This window comes from Thalassophryne amazonica, chromosome 2, assembly GCF_902500255.1.
Source record: "Thalassophryne amazonica chromosome 2, fThaAma1.1, whole genome shotgun sequence".
NCBI lineage: Eukaryota > Metazoa > Chordata > Actinopteri > Batrachoidiformes > Batrachoididae > Thalassophryne > Thalassophryne amazonica.
This window is the reverse complement of record NC_047104.1, coordinates 29,287,489-29,313,388: the sequence shown is the minus strand read 5'-3', so window position 1 is coordinate 29,313,388 and position 25,900 is coordinate 29,287,489. Positions and strand designations below refer to the sequence as shown.

Below are 25,900 nucleotides of genomic sequence, written 5' to 3'. Positions count from 1 at the left end.
TGGGTCATCGGGGTGAACAGCAGAGGGCTCAACACACATCCCTGGGGGACCCCTGTGTTCATGATGGTGGTCTGTGAGGAGTTTTTGCCAACTCTTACTGTCTGTGGTCTGTTGGTGAGAAAGTCCAGTAGCCAGTTGCAGAGTGGGGTGTTGATGCCTATAGCACTCAGTTTGTTCACCAGGTGTTGTGGGATGACTGTGTTGAAGGCAGAGCTGAAGTCAATGAACAGCATCCGCACGCAGCTGTCTTTGTTCTCCAGATGATCCAGGCTGAGGTGAAGTGCTGCTGCTATGGCATCATCAGTGTAGCGCTTGGGACAGTACGCAAATTGGAATGGGTCAAGAGTGGCAGGTAGGCTGGATGTTATGTGAGCCTGGACCAGCCTTTCAAAGCACTTCATCACAATGGGAGTGAGTGCTATGGGCCGGTAGTCATTCAGGGTTGTTGCAGGGTGGGGGAGTGGGCCTGTAGTCAGTTACTGACTGAATGCCTTACCGTAGGCGTCTGGGGTTTTTTGTGTCAGTGAAATGTGATTGGATTTTCTGTCCATAGGCACGCTTGACTGCTCTCATGCCCCGGTTCAAGTTGGCCCTCGCTGATCTGAGGGCTTCCTTGTATCCAGACTTGAAAGCAGTGTTCTGTGCTCTCAGGAGCTCACGCACCTCCCTGGTGAACCAGGGTTTGTCGTTTGCTCTTGTGGTGATGTGTTTTATGACACTCACATCTTCCATGCATTTGGATATGTAGCCTGTCACAGACTCAGTCTATTCCATTTTGTTTTCCAATGAACGAACATTGGAGTGCGGAATTGAAGGAAGTGCAGGTCTGTACGGCATCGCTTTTTGTCTGGCACTGATACCCACTCGGCAGCCCCGCTTGCTAGCTCTAGCACACCTCTTGCGGTGCATGCTAGCTCTCTCCCACCGCTTGCATCGCCTCTGGCATCAGCCGGTGGCGGGAGGAGAGTCCGCTGCTTTGCAGGCCCCTGGGTCTTGCCGGTGTAAGATTCCTAGCTCGCCGACTGCATCAGGTTCCAAAGTCCATGTAACTCCAGAGAGATCGTATGAAAAGTTGGAGTTGCAGAGTCCGAGTAGTAGGCTTCTGTTGTAGACTCTTTTTGTACAAGACTGAGACGAAACAGACGACACATTTAACAAAAAATGCACATCGCTATCAGGAGCTGAAGTAGCCGTTGCCAGTATGGGCGCTGCCATTTTGCACCCAGTTTCCAGTTTTACTGGAAAAAAAAAAAAAAAAAAAAAAAAAAAAAACTAAAATTAGTCTAGCTACTCTTCAGAAAAATAAATCTCAAGGGGGTCTGGAAGCACAGATTTTCTACATTACTATCTGGCTAACCAGATACAGTACTTGATTAAATGGATTCATCCCGATCCAATCCACAGCTCCTGGATTGAATTAGAACAGTTAGAATGTAACAACATCAAACTCTCAGATTTACCCTTTATTACTACTTCCATTAAATGCCATAAATGTTTTAAAAATCTGTTGATTTCTTCCACTCTGACTGCCTGGTGGAAAACTTTAGAAATTACAAACTCACTAATGGAAATCTGTATATATGCACCTATTTGGCACAATCCAGACTTCAAGATCAGTAAAGCGACTCTTCATGTCAACACATGGGAACAGAAAGGAATCACACACCTTCATCACTGCTTTCAAAATAATAGCTTCATGTCATTTAATAATTGATTCAGAGGTTTGGAATTATAGGAGGAAATTTTATTCATTACCATCAAGTAAAGTATCCAGTGATGTCAAAAATTCAGACGCATCAGTGTCCACCACAACCACCCGCATTAGTGACAGACATCAAGAACCTCCTCCCAATAAAGAAAACCTTGTCTAAGGTATATAAGTTAATATCATGCGTGGACACTGCTTTACATTGACCCAGTTTAAAATGAGGAGTGGACTTCCTCCTGACCTCTGACCTTGACCACTGGACACAGATTTGTAAAAACACATTTTCAATGACAAAAAATACCAACTTACAGCTCATCCAATACAAAATTATTCATAGAACACACATTACACATTATAAGATGTATAAAATGGGCTTCTCAGTCTGATGTTTGTTCACAGTGTAAGCTAAACACCACTGATACCTATTATCATGCTTTTTTGGCTCTACTCACCTGTCCAGTGTCTTTAGTCAAAAGTCACTGAAAAATTGTCCTCCATCTCAGGATATAGAATTCCCTTATCTCCTAATTTATGTTTGCTTGGAGACACTACAATTATTGAACTGCCAACTAAACAATCTGATACTATACTTGTAGCACTAACTATTGCCAAAAAAAACAATTTTGCTGAATTGGAAAAATAAACAATCAATCAATATTAACCAATGGTCAAGCCTCCTTATTGAATATATATATATCAATCGAGGCTTTTCAGGTTTCAAATCCCACAAAACTTCAGAGAGGTCACCGCATTGCAAGATCTCAGTAACATTGAGAACTGCATCGAGACGCTCTGTTCGGGCTGGACTTTAACCGCTGCACACGGGCAACACCATTAACATCACAACATTTTTATATTGTGCCTAAAACTCTCATGAATATATTCTCTGGGTTTATAGATGTTGTTATTGCATTTGTTTTATGTAAACATGCGAGAATCACAGGCTGTCTCTCCGTTATTTTCAATAGGAGCTGCTGTGAGCTACGCTCGCTTCCTGATCATGTCGTTCTGGGGGAAAGTGAAGTTTGCTCTTTAACGTCTTGATTATTGTTCTTTACAACACTGTTTGTCCTCTTTGTTCCACACTAATATATATAATATGTCTGAAATTCATTTTGCGCTTATTAAATTCCACGCAGATTAAACATAGCAGACACAGATTGTTATAATTGTTTTAGCAAGTTTTCAGGGTATCATGCAGCAGTCTCTTATTAACATGATGAAAAGCATAAAAAAATGACATTTTTGTAGTATAATATTAATTTACAATTGTCATCATGTGGATTCTCTGTGTTGTTTTGACTGCAGCGACTCTCTGGCGCACAAGGGATTATGGGATACGTGAAAACCCCGAATTGAAAAAATTGCCGCTTCATTAAGAAACCAATTACCACAATTTAATGAAACATGGTCTTTATTTATCAATTCATTAAATTGGAATTTAGAGGTCTAAATTTTTTTTCTTTTCTTTTCTTTTTGCCTGTTAGGGAATGCCACAATTGCACCTGTACTGTATTAATATCAGATTATGACTTGTTTCTACTATTATTGACCTCCTGACTTTTCTCTCTTGTGCTCCAGATCCAGGTTGCAGTTCTTTGGGTTACTCTTGCTGTCAGAGATTAATACTGTGTTTTTTTTCCTCTCTTGAAAATGATTGAATTGGTGGAGGAGAGACCTTGTGTCTTTTAGAGTGGGTGGCCTCTCGGGTGTGGCGGGGCTGTGTGGCCCATGCATGCGGGGATGGTTTGGTGTCCGGGTGTGGAGTCCTGGGCTTACTGGGGGATTTTGGGGTTGGAGGTGGGGCTTCGGGGGTATGGGGGGTTTGCTTTCCAGTGCTGCCCAGTGGCTCTGCAGGCTTCCGGGAAGGTTGGGTCGTGTGCTGGCTGCTCCCTCTCAGGCTCCTCCCTTGCGGGGCATGGGTGCACCTCTGTGCCGGGGGGGGCTGGTCGGCCCACTGGTGGGGGCCCCGGAGCCACACTGCGGGGCTTTTGGTCCTATTGGCAGTGGGGGTGGTGGTGACGGGGGGGTAACTGGGCGGCCATCGTTCCTTTTCACATTGGGTCTGTCTGCTCTGCCATCGGTTGGTTGGGGTCCGGAATCTGGGCGGGGGGTGTGGGGGGTGATACCTCTCCCCGGGGCTCGGATGTATGTGGCCCTCCATACCCCTGCCTCTCCCTCCGGGTTTGTGGGACCCACCTGTCTCCCTATGGCTCCGTGGCTTCCCCTACTGCTCCAGGGTCCTATGTTGTGCCTTCCCTGGTTCGGAGACCACTGGGCGGCATGGCCCGTCCATCTGCGGCTCCCTGGCCCCCTGTCCCCCCTGTTGGTTTCTTCCTCCCCTGGGCTTTCAGTGCTCCTCCGGGTCTGCCCGCCTCCCCTTGTCTCGTGGATTCGGTGGTGCCTCTGCTGGGTCTGGTGTTGGGCCAGGGGTCCGGTGGGGCCGGTGTATGTGGCCCACTCCCTGCGCTGCACCTTTCCTTCCGCTGGCTGCTTGGGGTTGGGCCTCACATATCACACGCTTTTAATACACTTCACCACCTTAGTACATGCATGCACATCATATTGGGTTTTAAGTAGCACATTATAGTGTTCATATAGTTTTGCAGTCAGGTGTTGGGGATGGATTTGTGGAGCAGCTGTGCACTGCAGCCTTCCACTGCAATCGCCATCTGCCACTCCTGCACTGCCATTTTAATGCACACACTTTATTTCTACATATTTAGTAAACACACTCACGAATTTAGAGTCAGGGTCACTAGGCGGTGGTGGGTTTGCAGGGTAGGCTGTGGCTGCGGCCTCCCACGGCAGTCTGCCATCTGCCATCTCCTGCTCTGCTTTTAATGCAACACTGTATCTTTGCTCACTTAAGGGGTTGCACACAGCAAGGGAGATTAATTATAACATCTATGGTGGGGTTGGTAGGTAGGGTGAGTGTGGCATGTGGGGTTGGCCCCGAATGGCTGTGGATGTCTGGGGCTCTAGGGTGGGGAGTCTGCCTCGCCAGTTCTGCCATGGTCCTGGGGCCCTGCACTGGGGCTGTGGGGCCCGCGGCCCATTTGGGGGGGTGGGTGGTGGCAGTGGGGCACGGGTGTTGGCACTGGGGAGTCGACGGCTGCTGGGTGGTTGGGGGTTGTGGTCTCCATGGGGTGGTGCCCCGCCTTGCTCGGGTGGTCTTCTGATCTTGGGCTTTGGTGTCTGGGGTGGGGTCCATGGTGGGGGGTGGATTGGGGGCTGTGGGGGTTGGAGGGGTCCTGCTGGCTACGCTGGGGGGACTTGGGTGTTGGGGGAGCCTCGTGTGCTTCCTGGCCCCCAGGGTTGGGCCTCGCCTCTTGTCTGGAGGCCAGGCCCCACCCTCGTTTGGCTCAGTGGTCCTTGCCCATGCTTTGGATTTGGTTGCAGTGGCTCCTTTGCTCCCCGTCTTTGCCACCGCTTGCTCCCGCCTTCAGGGGCCAGGTCCCTGGTGGTGTGGTTCTGGGGCTCCCCCATTGGTGGGCTTATGCGCCCTGTGTGCTGCTCCCTGTGCCTCTGTGGGGGGTGCTGTCGGTGGTGCATTCTGGCACCGCCGGGCTGCTCCCCTGTTGGTTCGCTGTGCTGCCCCAGTGGCTCTGGGGGCCTCCCTTCCTGGCCCCTGTGCCCTTCCACTGCCCTTATTCTCCTGGTTTCTCCTGGGGCCCTGCATCCTGGACTCATTTTCGTCATTGCTCGCGGCTGGCCGCGTGGCTTCTGACGTGCCAGAGTGGTCCATGTCATATGGTAAGGTTCTGTACTTTTGTTTTGGACCAACACACCAGCCACAGTAGTGATCGGATATTTAGCTGTGATCTGGGTCTCTCTGTGTGTGGATGGTTGCATGTTTGTGGCCTTCACCACAATTCGGTTTTGGGTGCTCTCAAGGGGATCAAGACTCTGGTGTCCTAGATTAGGGTATTGATGGTCACTAATTAGACAACAGACTGTTGCTGTCACTGTTTGTTCATGTGTGGTTGTTTGTCCTGGTATGTTGTATGGTTGGGGCCCCGTCTCCTCGATGTCTCACTTCAGTTATTGCCTTCACCACTTGTCTTTCATTCTTGTCTGTCTTTGTGTTGTTTTGGTGGTTGGCCCTTCCTGACAGAAGTTGTCGGTTTGCTTTGAGTAGGAGCTTGTAGGCTGACCAGGAAGGGCGGATGGGGGTCACACATGCACACCATGTTCACTCACGCACTACATACCTTCTGTCTTGCAAGAATAAATTGCATATATGTGTATTAATGTTCAGAAATGGTTCTGCCAGTGTGGCATTTACCATTACTATATATGCAGCCATGGGTAAAAAAAAAGAAGAAAAAAAAAGCGACTAGCAGCAGGCAAATTTAGCTCCTTTCAGTGGAGACTTTTCTGGTGTTTGACAACTCAGATCTAGTCTCCGTTCTCACCGAGCGGCAGCAGGTCTCCCCACCTCCGCTGCTGCTGCAAAGCTACAGAGGCTGTGTGCAAAGCACTGAGCGAAGGGATATCTACAATGCTCCGCATTCAAACACGCACATGCAATGCCTCCACGGCTGTTCCTGCAATGTCAAACCTGACTGTCTCCGTCAGTCTGCTCACCTTGTTTGCTGTACTGTGACTAATTAGTTTCCAGACTTTGAGGATCCTTGGCCTTGAGAAGTTATTTTGAGAAGTGATAGCCAATTTTAATTTTGGTACAAATATAAATATAGTCAACTGTACAATTTGGCATCTGGGGTGAGGAAAATTGGCATGTTTTGACACTTTTTCAAAATTAGCAGTTTTCAACAACTATAAATGTCGTTAAAACAAATTAGTATATCATTTAAATGTGTAGATATGTTCCATTATATCACAAACCATCATACAAAAAGTTCTATAGCCATAGCTGGTATATTTCTTTGATTTGGAACTAATCAAAGATACGAACTGCATGTAAAATTTTGGGTTTTCTACCACTTCAATTCCAGTGAAGTTGGGACGTTGTGTAAAATGTAAATAAAAACAGAATACAATGATTTACAAATCCTCTTCAACCTATAAATTGAATACACCACAAAGACAATATATTTAATGTTCAAACTGATAAACTTGATTGTTTTTGTGCAAATATTTGCTCATTTTGAAATGGATGCCTGCAACACATTTCAGAAAAGCTGGGACAGTGGTATGTTTACCACTGTGTTACATCACCTTTCCATTCTAACAACACTCAATAAGCGTTTGGGAACTGAGGACACTAATTGTTGAAGCTTTGGAGAAGGAATTCTTTCTTTTGATGTTTGGCTTCAGTTGTTCAACATTCCGGGGTCTTCATTGTCATATTTTGCACTTCATAATGCGCCACACATTTTCAATGGGCAACAGGTCTGGATTGCAGGCAGGCCAGTCTAGCACCTGCACTCTTTTACTACAAAGCTGTGCTGTTGTAACACATGCAGAATGTGACTTGGCATTTGTTTAGCTGAAATAAGCAGGGACATCCCTGAAAAAGACAGCATGTGGCAGCATGTGTTGCTCCATAACCTGGATGTACCTTTCAGCATTGATGGTGCCATCACAGATGTATAAGTTGCCCATGTGCCCATGCCATGGGCACTAACACACCCCATACCATCACAGATGCTGGCTTTTGAACTTAGCGCTGGTAACAGTCTGGATGGTCCTTTTCCTCTTTTGTCCGGAAGACAACAACATCCATGATTTAAAAAACAAATTGAAATGTGGACTCATCAGACCACAGCACACTTTTCCACTTTGCGTCTGTCCATTTCAAATGAGCTTGGGCCCAGAGAAGGTGGTGGGTGGCGTTTCTGGATGTTGTTGATGTATGGCTTTTGCTTTGCATGGTAGAGTTTTAACTTGCACTTGTAGCGGTAGCGATGAACTGTGTTAACTGACAATGGTTTTCTGAAGTGTTCCTGAGCCCATGCGGTATGATCCTTTACACAATGACGTTGGTTTTTAATGCAGTGCCAGCTGAGGGATCGAAGGTCACGGGGATTCAATGTTGGTTTTCGGTCTTGCCGCTTACGTGTAGAAAGTTCTCCAGAGTCTCTGAAACTTCTGATTATATTATGGACTGTAGATGATGGAATCCCTAAATTCCTTGCAGTTGAACATTGAGAAACATTGTTCTTAAACTGTTGGACTATTTTTTCATGCAGTTGTTCACAAAGTGGTGATCCTGGCCCCATTTTTGGTTGTGAATGGCTGAGCCTTTTGGGGATGCTCCTTTTATACCCAATCATGACACTCACCTGTTTCCAAATAGGTGTTCTTTGAGCATTCATCAACTTTCCCAGTCTTTTGTTGGCCCGTCCCAACTTTTTGACATGTGTTGCAGGCATTCGTTTCAAAATGAGCAAGTACTTGCACAAAAACAATAAAGTTTATCAGTTTGAACATTAAATATCTTGTCTTTGTGGTGTATTCAATTGAATATAGGTTGAAGAGGATTTGCAAATCATTGTATTTTGTTTTTATTTACATTTTACACAATGTCCCAACTTCATAGGAATTGGGGTTGTACCAGTATGAGGCAGCGCATACTAGATACACCAAAACTGCTGACATTTCCAAACTCTACACCAAACGTTAGCCTGACATGAGCAGTTTCAAAGCTGTGAGGCATATAGGAAGCTCATTATTAACATGCAAATTTGGTAGAAAACACAGTTTTCTCGATATGTGAAAAATCCACAAAAAAGGCTGTAACTTCAAATGTTTGCAAGATACAGACCTAATATTTGGCATTTGACCATAACTTTGTAATCCGAATAACACATCAAACTGACAGAGAGGAACTGAGGGGTGACCAGGGAGTCTCTGGGTGACTAGAGATGGAATGACCCAATGGTGTGAGATTGGGTTGGTCAAATTTAGGACACGAACATATACACACAAACAAATGTCTCTTAGTATATACACTTACCGGCCACTTTATTAGGTACACCTGTTCAACTGCTTGTTAACACAAATAGCTAATCTGCCAGTCGCATGGCAACAACTCAATGCATTTAGCCATCAAAACGTGGTGAAGACATCTTGCTGAATTTCAAACTTATCATCAGAATGAGAAAGAAAAAGGATTGAAGTGACTGAATGTGGCATGGTTGTTACTGCCAGACGGGCAGTATTTCAGAATTTCACTCATCACCATATCTAGGGTTTACAGAGAATGGTCTGAAACAGAGAAGCGATATCCAGTGAGTGGCAGTTCTGTGGACAGAAATGCCTTGTTGACGTCAAAGGTCAGAGGAGAATGGGCAGGCTGGTTGAATGGGCTACTGCATGATGCCATGTCAGTATGGACCAACATCTCTGAGGAACGTTTCCAACAGCTTGTTGAATCTATGCCATGAAGAATTAAGGCAGGTATGAAGGGAACGGGGGTCCAAGCCAGTTGTAGCAAGATGTACATAATAAAGTGCCCGGTGAGCGTAGAAGGTGCTTGTTTATACAATGAGCCCTCACTTTTTTTCAGAGAATGCAAAACTCTGACAAGGTTCAAACTGGCTCTGCACAGACATATATACAATTTGAACTTATTTCTAATAAAGTAAATATTTGGCAGTTTAATAATTTAATCTTCCTGTTTTAGAAACATTATTTTTCAAAATTCTGTTCTGTTACCGTTATTATACTTGACCATGATGAAATGAAATCTTGTCATTTTAATGCAATATTTGTCATTTTCGGTCATGATCTTGGCGTTATCAAGAATAAATAAAGGAGAGAGAAGAAGAACTTCATTCCTTTTCAGATCCTATTAACAACAGTGATGTCTGAGGTTTACACTCTCAATATTCTCTCGGTATTGTATGGTTTTTGCACTGTTGTAAAATTAGGTATAATGTTATAATGCAGGCAGACTGTTTTGTGATTCAGACTCAGGAGCTAATGTATTTCTGTGAATGATTAGGCTTCTCTTATGAGATTATTTTCATTTTACTGCTCTTTTTTCCAACAGTAAATGCATTGGGAAGGTTGTGTGCAAAATAAACATTGTATTTTCCAATGCACCAAAAAAGCCTTTGGAAGAGGAAGGAAAAAAATTATACATGTCGCACCTTTTTTCTATATTTTCAGCTCTTTTTGGATTTCTGTGCATTTTTGTATTGTACTTTTTATTGCCAGCATTTACGAGGTCTGTCCAAAAAGTATCGGACCTTTGGCTGGAAAAAAACAAAAAAAAAAAAACTGGCTTACCTGGAGCGTTGGAAACCTAATCACCCTCGAAGTAGTCTCCTTGGGACTCCACACACTTCTCCCAGCGGTGTTGCCACTGTTGGAAGCATTCCAAGAAAGCCTCTTTTGGAATGGAGTGCAGCTCCACCGTCGTTGCAGCCATAATGTCCTCTCTTGTCTCAAATTGCGCTCCTTTTAATGGTCTTTTAAGTTTTGGGAACAGCCAGAAGTCACAAGGGGCCATGTCAGGAGAGTAAGGCGCCTGTTGAACCACCGGAGTCTGGTTTTTCGTCAAATAAGTCTGAATTAAGTGAGAGGAATGAGTTGGAGCATTGTTGTGGTGGATGCGCCAATTTCCTGTGGCCCACAACTCCGGTCTCTTGCACCGCACACCATCACGTAGACGATGGAGGACATCCCTGTAATACTCCTTCGTTATTGTTTGACCCTGTGGTGCGTACCCGTGGTGTACCACACCACAGGAGTCAAAGAAAACAGTCAGCATCACCTTAACGTTGCTGTGCACTTGGCACGCCTTCGTCGGTCTTGGCGACATGGAATGCTTCCACTGTGACGACTGGAATTTGGTTTCCGGGTCGTACCCGTACACCCAGGACTCATCACCGGTGATTATGTTGTCCATAAAGCTGGGATCAGTTTGAATGGAGTCCAGCATGTCCTGTGAGACTTCAACACGACGTTGCTTTTGCTCCGCCATCAGCAACTTTGGCACAAATTTCGCCGTCACTCATTTCATGCCCAAATCTTCTGTCACGATGGAATGTGCCGAAGTCCTACTAATGTCCACCTCTTCTGCAATTTCTCGGACAGTCACACGACGGTCCCGCATAACCACAGCATTCACTTTGGAAATGATCTCATCATTTCGGCATGTTGAAGGCCGACCGGAGCGCGGTGCGCTCTCCACCATTACGCGGCCATCTTTAAACCGGTTATACCACTCCTTAATCCTTGTGATGCTCATATAGCTTCATCTCCGAAAGCCATCTGGATTTTCCGAATCGTTTCCAACTGGCTGTTGCCCAGTTTGTAGCAGAATCTGATGCAATAGCGCTGCTCCAAGCATTCGGCCATTTTCCTCACAATAAAAATTCGACGAGGTGAGTGGACCAGTGCTCACTCAAAGCCTACCCACAGGCGAATGACGCAACCAACAGGTGTGAAAAAACTCACGCATGTGCACGAAGGTTCAAGCTTGGCTGATGCAATCACACGTGATTCAAATCCATATAGTTTCTGAAAAAAATAAAAAGGTCCGTTACTTTTTGGACAGACCTCGTATTCTTTAATTATGGTGGTTCATTCTGTTTAGTGTTTTGATTTCTGAGAAAGTTCTCTATAAATGGTTATTATTATTAATTAATAGCAAACACGTGATTTATTGGTGTATAGGTCACAGTGTAATGGAGGCCAGCAGGTAGTGCTGTGCAGAAGAAATTAAATAAACTTCACTTCCCAAGGCCAAAACACAGTCTGGTGACAGACACTAGAGCCTGTGTGTTTTAGTCTCATGGTTAGAGCTCCTGCCTTCCACCCTGCTGAATGTGAGTTCAAATAGTCCATGAGACATTCATCAATTTTTACCTAATCAGTACCACTTAAGGTGATGAAATGACACTTAGAATCCAGCCTCAATGTACCATGGCCTGGATTCTACGTGTTGTTTCATCACATTAAGTGGTACCAAAAACCTGCGTGGCCCTTGGACTAAAACCTAAAGTGGGATGAAGTGATGCAGATTACAACAGTACCTTCCAAACTAGTATGAAAAAATATATGCTACTTAGGGCTGGGCGATAAAATGATAGTACCATACCATACCAGTATATTTATATAGCACATTTCACAAACAGAGTAGTTTCCAAAGTGCTGTACAAAAAAAAAAAAAAAAATGAAACAAAAAAAACAGAGGACCACACACTCATGCAACGTTAAAATGGCATAAAGCATAAAAATGGGTCTTAAGATGAGACTTAAAACATTTCTAACATTTGATGTCCTGAGGACACCTGACACCTCTGCCTCAAATCATCACATCTGTGATCAGTGGCCAACAATGTATACATCATGTCATTCGTAACTTGTCGTCATTATGTGTAAATGCAGCATTAAAGTGTGCCTCCTTTGGTTTCATCTGCGAGGTGGAGAGGATCCAGTGGACCAACACACATCACAGTGTGTTTTTTAAAAATACACAAACATGCTGCTTTGCTTTAGCTATGAAATACGTCCATTTCAGATGATTAATGTGGACCCTCTTTGTCTTAAAAGACTTTATTTTACTCAGTGTGCGGCTTTGTGGTACTGCTTCTGCTGCTACATTGATTAGCTCTTACACTGATTAGGCACTGTTACCTACTCCTCACACAAGAAAGTCCTAAATTCACTAGAAGTCACTAAATGGCATCACCTAATCACCTTTTCAGCTGATCATCTGAAATAGCTTACTGTGCATTTCGAAGCAGTGTGTTGCCTATTTTTAAACAAACACAGTTTGGTCTGCTGGCTATTCTCCGTTCTACGTGGGGAGTGGCTATTCGCACGGCAGCCGGCTGCTGTCTCTCTCTGCCCGGTGTGAGGGGCTCAGCACTCTGCTCACACTGGGCGAGTCACAGCTCCATCCCCTGCTACACTGACGAACAGTCTCTGAACAAACATCCTCTCAGCAGAAGTCCGCTCTTTCTTCTGTGTTTTGCTCAGACTTGCTCTGAGTGTTTCACTTTTTAATTTTCACTTTTTTGGGCAACACACAACGCTTTACAAACACGGTAACGTAAATAAAATAATAATAATAAATAAAAACTGACTGCGAGGCTTGCATGTTCAACCTCCAGCTGAAATGCATCTGCTGAATTGCAGAGCATGAGGGAAAAAAAAATTTCACACAGGGACCCAGTCTACCAACCTTTAAAAAAAACTTGGTTAAATTTTACAATGGGGGGGGGGGATAGAAAGCCACATTCCAATGCCATTGCAGAAAAATGTCACGACTTTGGCCCGACCATGGTCGGGTAAGTAGATTATTTGTCAGCCTGACTGACTATTACACCGACCGCCTGCGCTTATGATCCAGTGTCAGGGGAGTGCTGAGCTGAGCTCCTGACACCAGGAAAGATCTAAAACTTGTAAAGATGTGAAAAAATAAATAATTACCCAGGAAAACAGAAAGGGTTACACTAAATTTGACAATCTGCGTATTGTTGCAGCGACTCTGTGCCATTGCTTTGGGCCCCTTCACACACTGCTTTGGGACCCTTCCATTTGCACATAAAGTGCACATGAAGCAGGAATCGTTTGCAAAATGTGTAAAGTCGCAGCTGCCTCATACACCTGTTGGTACAACTGTTTGCGTACACCAGCGGCTGAAAAACAGTGTGCGCTGTGCGAGCCCATCAAACCCTCTCACAACAGTTGTCAGTCAAATTCCAGGTGACACATATGAACATCTAGCACCGCATGGCACTTAGAAAATGTGTGGCCATTCTCACTTTAACACGGCAACAGTCAGCAGACAATCACTGTCATGCTGGCAGTGAAATTTGTCCAAGTGCCCCATGAGTGTGGCTTTGGTGTGTGTGCTGAGCTGACAGGAGGTGTGGCCACCAACAGAAGCGGCTGTGGAGATCTGTCATACTGGACATCCCAGCTGGACAACACGCACTGTGTTTGGACAGATATGGACTAACAACTGCCCACTGTGACGCACATGTGTCTGCTTGCTGTAATCATGTGGACATAAATAAAAACATACATTGCTGTGGTGATATTGACAGGCTGCCCCAGGTTGAAACGGGTCATCAGATCATAACATGCAGTGGGCGATCTGTTGCACATGATGCGGTGTCAGTCCTGAGCCATCTACAAGGCACGCGTGTTGGGCAGAACGCACACGGGCCGGCTGGACACGCACCAGCAGATGTGGACATAATGAGACGAGCGAACTGCTTCTCATTCATGTCATTTCATGACATTACATCTGTGACCATGGGTCATCTACAGACGAACAGACGGATCATATTGTATTTGATAAGAGGGATTCAATATAGTGCAATGTTTTTATATGGTGTGTGGTTTCATTTATTTATTTTTTAAAATACATCCATATCCTTCCTGATATCAGGCAGTTTCCTGTGATGGTTGCTCAGTGGTAAAGTTTCTGACTGGCAGCCAGTGCTTGGAAAGCGTGGGTTCAAATCCCATGGGTGACATGTATTTTTTAATTTTTTTCACAGCAGCTACATGATGTGGTTACACATCACACTGCTGCTTGCACTGTGTTCCCGTGTGCACGAACCATCACACCGGCATCTTGCACGCCTGCCCGTCAGCGTGATGCTTTGTGGTGCACTTGTACGAGTTGTTCCGATGGGAGTTTCCCCTGAATTGTACCTATTCGATATGTGCTTTGATTACAATGTGGGCAAATCACACAGTGCGGTGTTGCCAACTACTGAGACCCCTCTAGCCACATTTTTTTTTAAAAGTGACTAGCGAGAAATCTAGTGACTTTTATTAGACTTTTGGATACTCTGATGTGAAAGCACGTATTTCTCCTCAGTGAACAGCAAGTCTTTCTGTGGTTCTGACCCCCCCCTTCCCCACCCGCCCCAAAGCACTCACGGAAGACCTCCCGCCTCATCCACTCGCACGGAAAACAGGGCAGACAACCAGCACCACGTTACTCCATTTCATTGACTGAGAGCTCTGTGGACTGAGCACTCAGCACTGATGTAAGACAGGCTGGTTTCTGCCTCCATTTTTGCAACTGTGCATGTTTATTTTTAGCCACATAAAATTCTATTCATAAATCGCTTTTATCCTGAATGGTAAATGTTTTTTCACTGACACAAAATTAAAGCAGAGCCTCAGAATAATAAATAAATGTCCCAACTGGCTGTGCATCACATCAATTCCGGGCAGATTTCTCTTTGTCAAAAATAAAAAGCAGCACTAAATTCCAGACTTAAGAAAACCAAAGTTAAAAAAAAAAAACAGTCACTCCACTAGACTGTCTCTTTTGGGTCACTTTTATTGGTTCCAAGCCCAAGAATCAAGAATCAACAGAAGAAAGTTCATTTGTAGTTTGAAACATATTGAGGGTGTTTTTACTCATTTTTTGAAGAGCTGGCAACAGTTGTTCTCTGCCTCTTTTTCCGTGCGAGCGGCGGACGCGGGCGGTCTCCTCTTAGTGCTTTGGGATGGGGGAGGGGTCAGGACAAACTGCTCATTGAAGAGATACATGCTTTCACATCAGTCTCCAAAAGTCACAACAACACCAGGAAAAGTGTGTTTCAGTGTGTTTGTGTGTATTATTTATAGTGCATCTGGAAAGTATTCACAACACTTTGCATTTTCCACATTGTGTTATGTTACAGCCTTAAGCTGGGCTTACAATGTGCGAGTTTTGGCCCTTTTCAGCCGATTTTTCACTCGTGCGAGAATTTTTTGGATCGCACCGAGTTTCAGCTTAATTGCACTTCCTGCATCGTGTAGTATACATGGAGTAATGAGCTGCGTTTAACCTCTCACGACCACCTCCCAATCGACAATCGTATGGTCAGATGAAAATCAAACCTGTTTGATATTCTGTTCGGCCGTCGTGAGGGTATCACGCTGTTGAAGCAGCACTACAAGCATCCAACCTCTCGCACTGTGCCTGTGCAAACACCGATGCGGAATTGGAGAGAGCATAAACAGTAATCATCTGTTTGGGAGAGCAGCTTCTGTTTCTTTTTCCCCCTTTCTTCAACTAATGCAAAGTATTGTTTGTTTGTTTGTTTTTTTTGGTTAAAACTTTGATGTCTCCCATCGAGAGTTTTTGTAAAAATAAGAAATGTAAATAAAGTTTGAAAAAAGAACAAAAAAAAGCTTCTGTTTACATTTTGCTGCTGGAAACACGAGTCCGACGTGGTTTTTGAATGTACAAAGTGAGGAGTCAGAGATCACATCAGAGCATCGGGCTGTATAGTGTGAGAACATAAATCGTGTGCTCTGAACTTTTACACCCTGCCGTTTTGTAGTACAGTATGAGCTGGAGCAAGGTACGATTGAAAATATTGTACAGTGTCTGCCCAGCTTTAATCCAGATCTCTCCAAAGATGTTCAGTCGGATGTGCTTAGGGACATTGTCCTACTGAAAGATGAACTGTCACCCCAGTCTGAGATCAAGAGATGCTCTGGAGCAGGTTTTCATCCAGGATGTCTCTGTACATTGCTGCACTCATCTTTCCCCCAATCCTGACTAGTCTCCCAGTTCCTGCCACTGAAAAATATCCCCACAGCATGATGCACTTAATCCCCTAGTTGCTCCCGGTGTAGTGACTACCTTGCATGGCAGCACCATTACATTGGGGTGAATGTTAGGCATCATTTGTAAAGCGATTTGAGCATCTGATGCAGATGGAAAAGCACTATATAAGGGTGATTCTTAGACTACGGGCACTTATTATGTCCTTTGATCATATTGTATGAAAAACAGAAAAAAGGGGAAATTTCACACTTTTATAGTTATCTTTACAATGAGAGTGTGTTAAGAAATTTGTTCTAGTAGTCTATGATGACTTTTTCACCTTTTTTCAGCATCATTATATGCAAATATTGCCGTTTTGTGCTTGTCCCACACCCAGACTTTTGATCTTCAATGATAAAAATGAATGGTAAAGAAACGTTTTGTCTAATGTTTTAAAATATCTCTGAATAAAATATCAGTAAAATAATCAAAACATAATTGGGGTATTCAGTGTCATACAACTGTTGTGATTTTTTTTAAACAAAATGTAGTTGTCCCACACTATTGCCGTAATTTCCACCACAACACTGTAATGTCCCTTTAAACAGTTTGTATGAAAGATTGTTTTGGTAGTTTCTATGGAGATAAACAGTGACATCAGAGCACATGTATATAGCGCCAAATCACAACAAACAGTTGCCCCAAGGCGCTTTATATTGTAAGGCAATGGTGTGGTGGAAATTACATTTATAAGGCCAATAGTGCCCGTAGTTAAAGAATCACCCATAAATACAGTCTATTTTCAGCATGATGCTGCCACCACGCTTCACTGTAGGGATGGTGCCTGGTTTCCTCCAAACATGACACCTGACATTCACACAAAGAGTTCAATCTGTGTCTCATCAGACCAAAGAATTTTGTTTCTCATGGTCTGAGAGTCCTTCAGGTGCCTTTTGGGAAACTCCAGGTGGGCTGCCATGTGCTTACTTATTAAGGAGAGGCTTCCGTCTGGCCACTCTACCAAACAGGCCTGATTGGTGAATTGCTGCAGAGATGGTTGTCCTTCTGGGAAGGTTCTCCTCTCTCCACAGAGGAATGCTGGAGCTCTGATAGAGTGACCATAGGGTTTGTGGTCATCTAACCTGACTAAGGCCCCGCTCCGCCAATCGCTTAGTTTAGACGGGCGGACAGCTCTAGGAAGAGTGGTAGTTGATCTGAACCTCTTCCATTTATGGATGTTGGAGGCCACTGTACTCATTGGAACCTTCAAAGCAGCAGAAATGTTTCTGTACCCTTCCCCAGATGTGTGCCTCTGAGACAATCTTGTCTCAGAGGTCTACAGACAATTCCTTTGACTTCATGGTTGGTTTGTGCTCTGACATGCACTGTAAACTGTGGGACTTTATATGTAGACAAGTGTGTGCGTTTCCAAATCTTGTCCAATCAGTGATGCTGGCAATGTATTATTTAGTAACTTGTTACTGGAATCTGGCCACTTTTTTCAGTAATGAGTAATCTAACATGTTAATCTTTCCAAATAAGTAATCAGATTAAAGTTACTTCATCACGTCTCTGAGTGTTACTATTATTTTGGCATTGTGGGTCGATCACAGCATTGAACTTGGCCTGTAGGCAGGTGGTCGGGGTTCGACTGAACTGCCCACTTTGCCCAATTTCACAGAGCTGAGAGCTTTTCATCTGATGGTTTTCTGCAGCAGCTCTGAGTTGAAAAAACAGTCATCATCTCTGTGTCCAGTCAACTGAATTTACTCCAGGTGGACTCCAATTAAGCTGTCGAAACATCTCAAGGATGATCAGTGGAATCAGGATGCACCTGAGCTCAATTTTGAGCTTCATGGCAAAGGCTATCAATACTTGTGTACATGTAATTCCTTTTTTTTTTTTTTTTTTAATGAATTTGCAAAAAATCTCAAAAACCTTTTTTTCACATTGTCCTTATGGGGTTTTGTGTGTAGAATTTTGAGGGAAAAAATGAATTTCATCCATTTTGGAATAAAGCTGTAACATACCAAAATGTCGAAAAAGTGAAGTGCTGTGAATACTTTCTGGATGCACTGTATTTGGACAACAAATTGAGTGTGTTTCGCTGAAAAACTTGAAAGGCTGCAACAAAACATAATTTAGACTTTTTCTTTTATTTTGTTGAAGCTATTATTTATTTGGAGTTGACCCATTTTATGTTCTCATGTAACACTTGACGCTTTTGTCTCATGTTTTTTTTTCATGCCCCTGTCACAAAAAGTGCCCATTTTCATTACGCTTTTTTCAATTTGCTATTTATAATCCTCCCCCTTCTCTTAATTCTAACCATGTCCATAGCGTAAGTATGTCCCTCCTCTAAACCTCACCATGTCCCCGTCATGAAATGAAATTGTGCTTTCCGTTTTTGTGCCCCTGTCACGAACCCATCCTACCACAAACTGCTGTGAGACTGGGTTGGTAATAGAGGTATGGTTATACAGTTGTATAATGTTCTATGATGCATTTGTCATGTGTAACCTGACCAAAAAAAAAAAAAAAAAAATAGACCAAATTTCACCTTATACGAGGTCTGTCCAAAAAGTAACGGACCTTTTTATTTTTTTCAAAAACTATATGGATTTGAATCACGCGTGATTGCATCAGCCAAGCTTGAACCTTCGTGCACATGCGTGAGTTTTTCCACGCCTGTCGGTTGCGTCATTCGCCTGTGGGCAGGCTTTGAGTGAGCACTGGTCCACCCCTCCTGTCGGATTTCTTTTGTCTGAGAACTTGCTGAGAGACTGTCGCTTTGCTCCATGAAATTTTTTTCAGAAACTGTTAGAGACAGGCAGTTGGAAACCATTCGATAGATTCAGTTGGATATCGGTGAAGATTCTGTCGGCGTCACGCGGATTATGGACTGTTAAAACCTTTTTAAAGACAGCCCACAGCGGCGGAGGGTGCGCGGCGCGCTGAGCGGCCATTCGACAGGCTGGATCGACCAGATCATTTCTAAACTGAACGCTGTGTTGATCCGGGACATCATGTGACTACCACAGAAATGGCAACAGAGCTGGACATAGCACTTTTGTGGCACATTCCACTGTTACAGGAGATTTTGTAATGAAAGACGTGCGGAGGATTCCGCGCGTTGGCACGAAGCAGCTCAGGACGCGCAGCAAAAAAACCCACCTCCGTCTTGTAAACCATTCAGAAGATTCAGACGGCTTTCGATGGCTTTCAGTCGAGTGAGTATCTGAGAAATTGTGTAACAGCTGGACATGCCCCAACATGTCCTGTGAGACTTCCAAGATGGAGGTGTTTTTTTGCTGCGCGTCCTGAGCCTGGTCGATCCAGCCTGTCGAATGGCCGCTCGGCACACCGAGCGCCCTCCGCCGCTGTGGGCTGTCTTTAAAAAGGTTTTAACAGTCCATAATCTGCGTGACGCAGACAGAATCTTCACCGATATCCAACTGAATCTATCGAATGGTTTCCAACTGCCTGTCTCTAACAGTTTCTGAAAAAAATTTCATGGAGCAAAGCAGCAGTCTCTCAGCAAGTTCTCAGACAAAAGAAATCTGACAGGAGGGGTGGACCAGTGCTCACTCAAAGCCTGCCCACAGGCGAATGACGCAACCGACAGGCGTGGAAAAACTCACGCATGCGCACGAAGGTTCAAGCTTGGCTGATGTAATCACACGTGATTCAAATCCATATAGTTTTTGAAATAAATAAAAAGGTCCGATACTTTTTGGACAGACCTCGTATCTTCACATCTCAAAGGAATCTTTAAGGAAATACTGATTTGATTTATCTTGTGATACATATATATTGATATTGTAATTTTTTTTTTTCATATTGCCCAACCCTACTTGCATGCTGAAAAATATGGTAAATCCTCTGAATTGGATCATGAGGGAGTAGCACGGTGCTTTAGTGGTCAGCACTCTTGCCTGTTAGGAAGAAGGTCCTGGGATGGCTTCCCACTGGGTCTTTTCCTGGTCTGGCTTCCTCCCACCTCCAAAAACATGCAGGTTAGGTGAACTGGAAACTTACAATTGACCGTAGGTGTGAGTGTGAATAAATTTGTCTCGGTACATGTGGCTCTGTGACAGACTGGTGTCCTGTCCACGTATGGAAAATGAATTATGAGGCCAGAATGTTAGTGCGAGCTGTTTTAGAGGCTCATCTTTAGTGATGAAGAGTTTTTGTTTTTCTGTGCAGACATTGTTTCATGGATCAGAGCCAGCATCATTCAGTCACATGATTTAGTCTCTCGTCTACTGATGCGTGTTTTTGTTCAGTAGATGAAACACTATTCTTCTCTGCTGCTCATGTAAGTGAATATAAATGTGGCATTGCAGAATAAAACATAATAAAATGGCCTGTGCATAATGCCGACTGCCATCCCAGTGATGACTCATCCTCAGCACTAATGTCACATCACACACTAATTTAAACATAGTAATGAAAAATTTCATTGCGCTGTTGTTTTGTGTTTTCACAGAGCATCAGTGCAATATGACAGGTGTGATATCTACTGTCACTTTAAGCTAGTAATTAGTATACACTGCAATATTTGGTTTTGGTGAATGCATGTAGATAGATATAATTTAAATGAATAAAAAGGCAAATAATTCTGTGTTCACAGGGAGGACCCGGCATGGACCGCTGCATCTAAATGAAGTGGTTCTGCCATGCAGTGTTCCTGGAAGGCAGTGATTCTGCTGGCCTTGGCCTCCATCGCCATCCAGTACACGGCCATCCGGACACTCACCTCCAAGCCTTTCCAGCTCTGCCCGCTGCCAAACCCCCACAACTGCGGCCTTGGTGGCCAGGAAACTGAACCTCCCTTTGAGAGGGGAGCAGCAGGCTGTGATGACTATCCATACTTTTCCCTCAATACCACCCGCAAGATCCACATCTTGGTCCTGGCCACCACCCGTAGTGGCTCCTCATTTGTTGGCCAGCTGCTGAACCAGCACCAGGAAGTGTTCTACCTATTCGAGCCTCTTTATCACGTTCAGACCACCCTGATTCCACGTCTGTCACACAGTCGCAATGCTGCAGACCGGCGTGTGATGCTAGGAGCCAGTCGGGACCTCCTGAGAAGCCTCTATGGATGTGACCTCTATTTCCTTGAAAGCTACATTAAGCCGACACCTACCAACCACACCACGGATAAGCTGTTCCGTCGTGGCGCCAGTCGAGCATTGTGCCAGCAACCTGTATGTGATGCTTTTGGTCCTGCCGATGTCAATGTTGAGGAAGGGGATTGTGTCAAGAAATGTGCAACACTAAATATGACCTTAGCCATGGAAGCATGCCGTGAGAAGCGGCACGTGGCGATCAAGATTGTCAGGGTGCCGGAGATTGGGGATCTGCGGGCCTTGGTGGAAGACCCACGGCTAAACATTAAAGTCATTCAACTCGTTAGGGACCCACGTGGTATCCTGTCATCACGAATTGAGACATTTAGAGATACATATCGTCTATGGCGTATCTGGAGGGCTACGGGGCGAAGGCCCTACAATTTAGACTTGAGTCAGCTCACAATAGTCTGCGAAGACTTTCTCAGCTCTGTCTCGACTGGTCTCAGTCATCCCTACTGGCTAAAAGGAAAATACATGTTGGTTCGCTATGAAGATTTAGCTCGGAATCCGCTTCTTAAGACAAAAGAGATCTATGACTATCTGGGGCTACTAATGGATAAAAATGTGGAGGACTGGATACACGCAAACACTCGTGGCAGCAATGAGCCCTCAGCTAAACACAAGTTCGGCACCGTGAGGGACTCGGCAGCTAACGCGGAGAGCTGGCGTTTGAAACTGTCTTTTGATATGGTTGAATATACCCAGACGGTGTGTCAAAACGTGCTTCACCAGCTGGGCTACAAAGCTGTGAAATCAGTAGAGGAACTGAAAAATATGTCCGTCTCACTGGTACAAGAGAAAACATTTGTACCTTTTTTATAACAGAGATAGTTCTCTAATGACTATTTTTGATATATTTATAGTTGTTGCCTTATAAATCCCTTAGTTTTTTTTTTTTTTGGTTTTTCATTTCTGTAGTTTTGTTTTTCAGATTTGCACTAAAGATTTTGAATGCGCCGAGGAAAGTACGGATGATTCCCCAACGTTCCACAACAGCACACTTTAAACACAAAGGCATCAAAGAGCTGGTTTACATTTTCCTTTTTCTTTAATCTTCTTTCCATTATGTTCCTGTATGCAAGCTGTTTCAACAAAAATAATACATATGTTGCCCTTCAGAGCCACAGGGTGTGAAGTAGACTGGTTATTTTTTTAGACCTGTGATGGCTAAATTGGACTGTACAAGCTCTACTGTGCAATAAATATTGAATGTCGCAGTCAACCTTTACCACCATGGCATTTCTGTCCATGTGGGAAGAAGAGATGCTTCTGACAGACGCACTTGCAAAGTGTAATTGCACACAAATAATAGGCTCTTCTGTTAAAAGGGACACAATCCCACTGGAGGTCACGAGTGTTTCATCGGCGGATTTAGAACATCTGTGACACAAAGTCGACTAATCAGATACAATGCTCAAATCTTTATCTTCCAAATACAGATGAAATGATTAGTCGATTAAGCAGTTCAGGCATCTCTGACATCAGGATTTTCTCCTTTTTTGTTTCATGTTAGATAAACATTTGACCCGATTTAAAGTGTTCTACATTAATGTACCTCTTCTGATCTGGTTTAAGCATCACTTTAAAGACCAGATGTAGCATCCCTGTCCCTGATGGCTAATGGATTTTTTTGTTTTGGAATGAATAAATGCCCCTTCTCACTTTCACAAATACGCATCTCAGAAGGCCAGAGTTGGAAATGCCATGAAAAGCCTGAGACAGTCCATGAGCCAGTTGTCAATTTTGACCTACTCAGTAACACTTTAGGGGACTAAACAGCACTTACAGTCCAGCCTCAGTATTTTTAAAATCACTCTAATTTGGGTTAAAAAAAAGTGATGAAAAGCATTGATTGAGCTAACAGGATTAATAAATGGAATAGTTTTGACCATGTTGAATGCTTGGTGTCCCATGTAAAGGTCATACATGGTCAACATCCATTGGATTCTATGATATAGGACAAATATATTACCCCATAACTCGACAATTAAGCATGGCAGATGGTACAAGATATTCCTTTTTAAAATTACATTAACTCAAGGTACAAGATATTCCTTTTTAAAATCACATTAACTCAACCAAGAATTTGCATCCCCTTTTACCAAAACTGGAGCAACTTTAACTTTTGAACCCTGTGAAAACTGAAATTGACCTTTGTCACCGTTTTAGCTGTTTTTACCCCATCACTCAATCACATTGTGTCATAGATAGTCCAAACAATACCTTTTTAGAATGTTAATGATCACACAAATAATGTATACTTTTCAATATGACTGGAGACTTTTTTCAATTTTGACTCCTGTGCAATTCCTCATTGACCCCTAGCTGGCTGCAGCTACCACCCTGGGATAACAACCATACAATTTTATGTTGACCATTGTATACTGAAGCTGGATTGTAAGTGTTGTGTAGCATGCTTAAGTGGTTCTGAAAACTTCCTTGGCCCATCATGGACTAAGATGGTGATGACTGTGGTGACCTGGGGCCTCATGTACAAAGCCTTCCATGGATTTCCTACTGAAACATTGCATATGCCAAAACCCAGAAACTGGCATGAGCACAAAAATATTCAGATGTATCAAAGTGTGCGTAGGCATGGATCCAAGCATGTTCCATTTTTACAGCCCACTGAATGTGGAATTGAGCGTGGAACCAAACTCCTCCCTTGCCACGCCCCATTTAAATATGCAATTTCATGTAAATAGGCCCTTTGAGCAGGGTTCCCCACCATGTCACATCAGACAACATGAACACAGAAAAGAAATTATACTATAGATGACTGGAAATTATGTGGAGACATGCAGGGACAGTTCATTCGGTACGCTGTGAAATGGATTAATCATGAAACTGTAAAAATGTTCGTGTGAGCTACAGACGTGTGTGTGGCCGACATGCTGCAAGCTCAGAATAACACACACACTGACGTTAAAAATGTGAGGCGTGCCTCTGCTGAGAGTGTGACATTCAGAGAGGAGCCTCGTTAACTGAAGATAATGCCTCTAAGAGCCACTCAGAGCCAGGAGACTCCCACAATAGTTGAAGAAACCCTCTCATAGCAAAGAAAACATGCTGCGTGGCTCCTTCTTCATCATTATTCGGTGGGACCCAGGCTTTACACGTTTGACAAATACTGAACACAGGGAGCCTGTTAAGAAGCTCTGCTGCTCTCACCATCAAGCAAAAAAAAGACAATAATAATAATAAAAACATACTTGAATGCCCAAATGTGCCCGCGCTGGTTTACGTTCAGATCAATTACACAAATACACTATTTATACAGCAAGCAGCTGCCATCGTACACTGTGCCAGCCACCAGCCTGATGTGCATTTGCGCATCTCATATGAAGTGAACATGTGTGCAGTCAATAGCTCTGAATCACATTTGGGAAACCGGCTCTCGTTACAATGGCACTTTAATGTTGGAATGTGATGTATCTGGATGACATTCGGATGATTGCGTTCCACATAACTGGCTTGGCTCAAGGTTGACTGGCACACTCCTGACTGATCGGCCAGCTCCTGCTGGAATGCCCCTGTTTCAAGGAAATGCAGTGTGATCAGCACCTGTGTGGGCACAGACAACTGTCTGGCTCCTCACCGAATTGCACTCTGGGATGGCTGCAGTTCTGCACACAATTCCAGTATCTCTGGCTTTGGTAATCAAAATCGGTTTATGAGCCAATTACTGTCATTTGCAAGAAAGTCCTTGTGTTCCCTGAATACACAGTCACCTCAGATTGCACCATTTGCAAAGTCCTCTGATGCTAATGCAGCCATTGTTAGTGCCATTTGACGCATCACTTTTCACATGGTTTTATATCCATCCGTATAATTGTTAATTGCTCATTACTGTGTCACTGATGTGCACATCACTCTGATGACTTCTTGTTTTCAAACTATTAAGGGTTCCTAGCATCACCTCTACATGTCCACAGTGGAACAATAGCTGTAGAAATGTGTGTATGCCAGCCAGGATTTTTGCGTGACACACCACACATTTCCATGATTATTTCACTTTTGATACATCTGAACATTGGCGTGGAGACAGACATACGCCATGTTTTTGTGCATAAGCATGCTTTGTACATGGGGTACAGGGGTATTCAGTTCAATTACTTACGATTGCTACCTTTGACATACGTTTGGTATTCCCTTGCATATCCATGGAGCTTGTAGCATTATCCTTAATGCATTAGTGTTACCAGGAGGGTTTCCAGAAGTACAGCAGATGTGCTAAAGGTATAGAGAGTATGCACGTGATGTCATCAAAACCGGAACCCTGCAGCATACTGCCATGCTGGATGGCAAACAAAGTGACACCTAACCATCTTTGCTTGTTCGTAAACTGCCTTGTAGGATTTCACAAGGTGAACAACAGGCCAGTCTACCTTGTGAAAAAATGAATCAAACAGTTTTACACTGAAACAGAAAAACATTATGAATTAAACAGTTTTAGACTGTTTAAGCCCGCTGGAGTGCCACGAGGCAGTTTAATTAATGATCGTCCGAGCTGAACAAATTTCTGCATTTGTAATTAAACAATGGCAGTCATTACGCAAGTTACTTTGGTACAAAAAGTATTTAATGTACTTTACCTGCATGTCTTGCTAAGCAGGAGGAGGGGCA

General features: G+C 43.9%; 2 protein-coding genes across 2 annotated transcripts; one reads left to right on the top strand and one right to left on the bottom strand.

The window, feature by feature from the left end:
• Window positions 1-3,604: 3,604 nt before the first annotated feature.
• LOC117503450 (translation initiation factor IF-2-like) lies at window positions 3,605-4,922 on the bottom strand. Its single transcript, XM_034162680.1, has 3 exons — window positions 4,708-4,922; window positions 4,448-4,574; window positions 3,605-4,198 (listed from the first exon to the last, which is right to left on the bottom strand). The coding sequence occupies exons 1-3, from the start codon at window positions 4,920-4,922 to the stop codon at window positions 3,605-3,607; spliced, it is 936 nt and encodes a 311-aa protein (XP_034018571.1).
• A 15,842-nt stretch (window positions 4,923-20,764) lies between these two features.
• chst1 (carbohydrate (keratan sulfate Gal-6) sulfotransferase 1) lies at window positions 20,765-22,502 on the top strand. The gene has a single exon (XM_034184614.1). It carries the CDS (start codon window positions 20,819-20,821, stop codon window positions 22,094-22,096), a length of 1,278 nt encoding a protein of 425 aa, XP_034040505.1. The 5' UTR covers window positions 20,765-20,818; the 3' UTR covers window positions 22,097-22,502.
• The last annotated feature ends 3,398 nt before the right edge of the window (window positions 22,503-25,900 follow it).

Bases quoted from the DNA above. Each gene is read 5' to 3' on its own strand.
- LOC117503450 (XM_034162680.1), bottom strand. From the start codon at position 4,922: ATGGACCCCACCCCAGACACCAAAGCCCAAGATCAGAAGACCACCCGA. The intron at 4,575-4,707 runs GCAGACTCCCCA...CAACCCCTTAAG, and splicing joins ACCATGGCAGAACTGGCGAG to TGAGCAAAGATACAGTGTTG. The intron at 4,199-4,447 runs GTGAGTGTGTTT...AACCCCAAGCAG, and splicing joins GTGACCCTGACTCTAAATTC to CCAGCGGAAGGAAAGGTGCA.
- chst1 (XM_034184614.1), top strand. From the start codon at position 20,819: ATGCAGTGTTCCTGGAAGGCAGTGATTCTGCTGGCCTTGGCCTCCATC.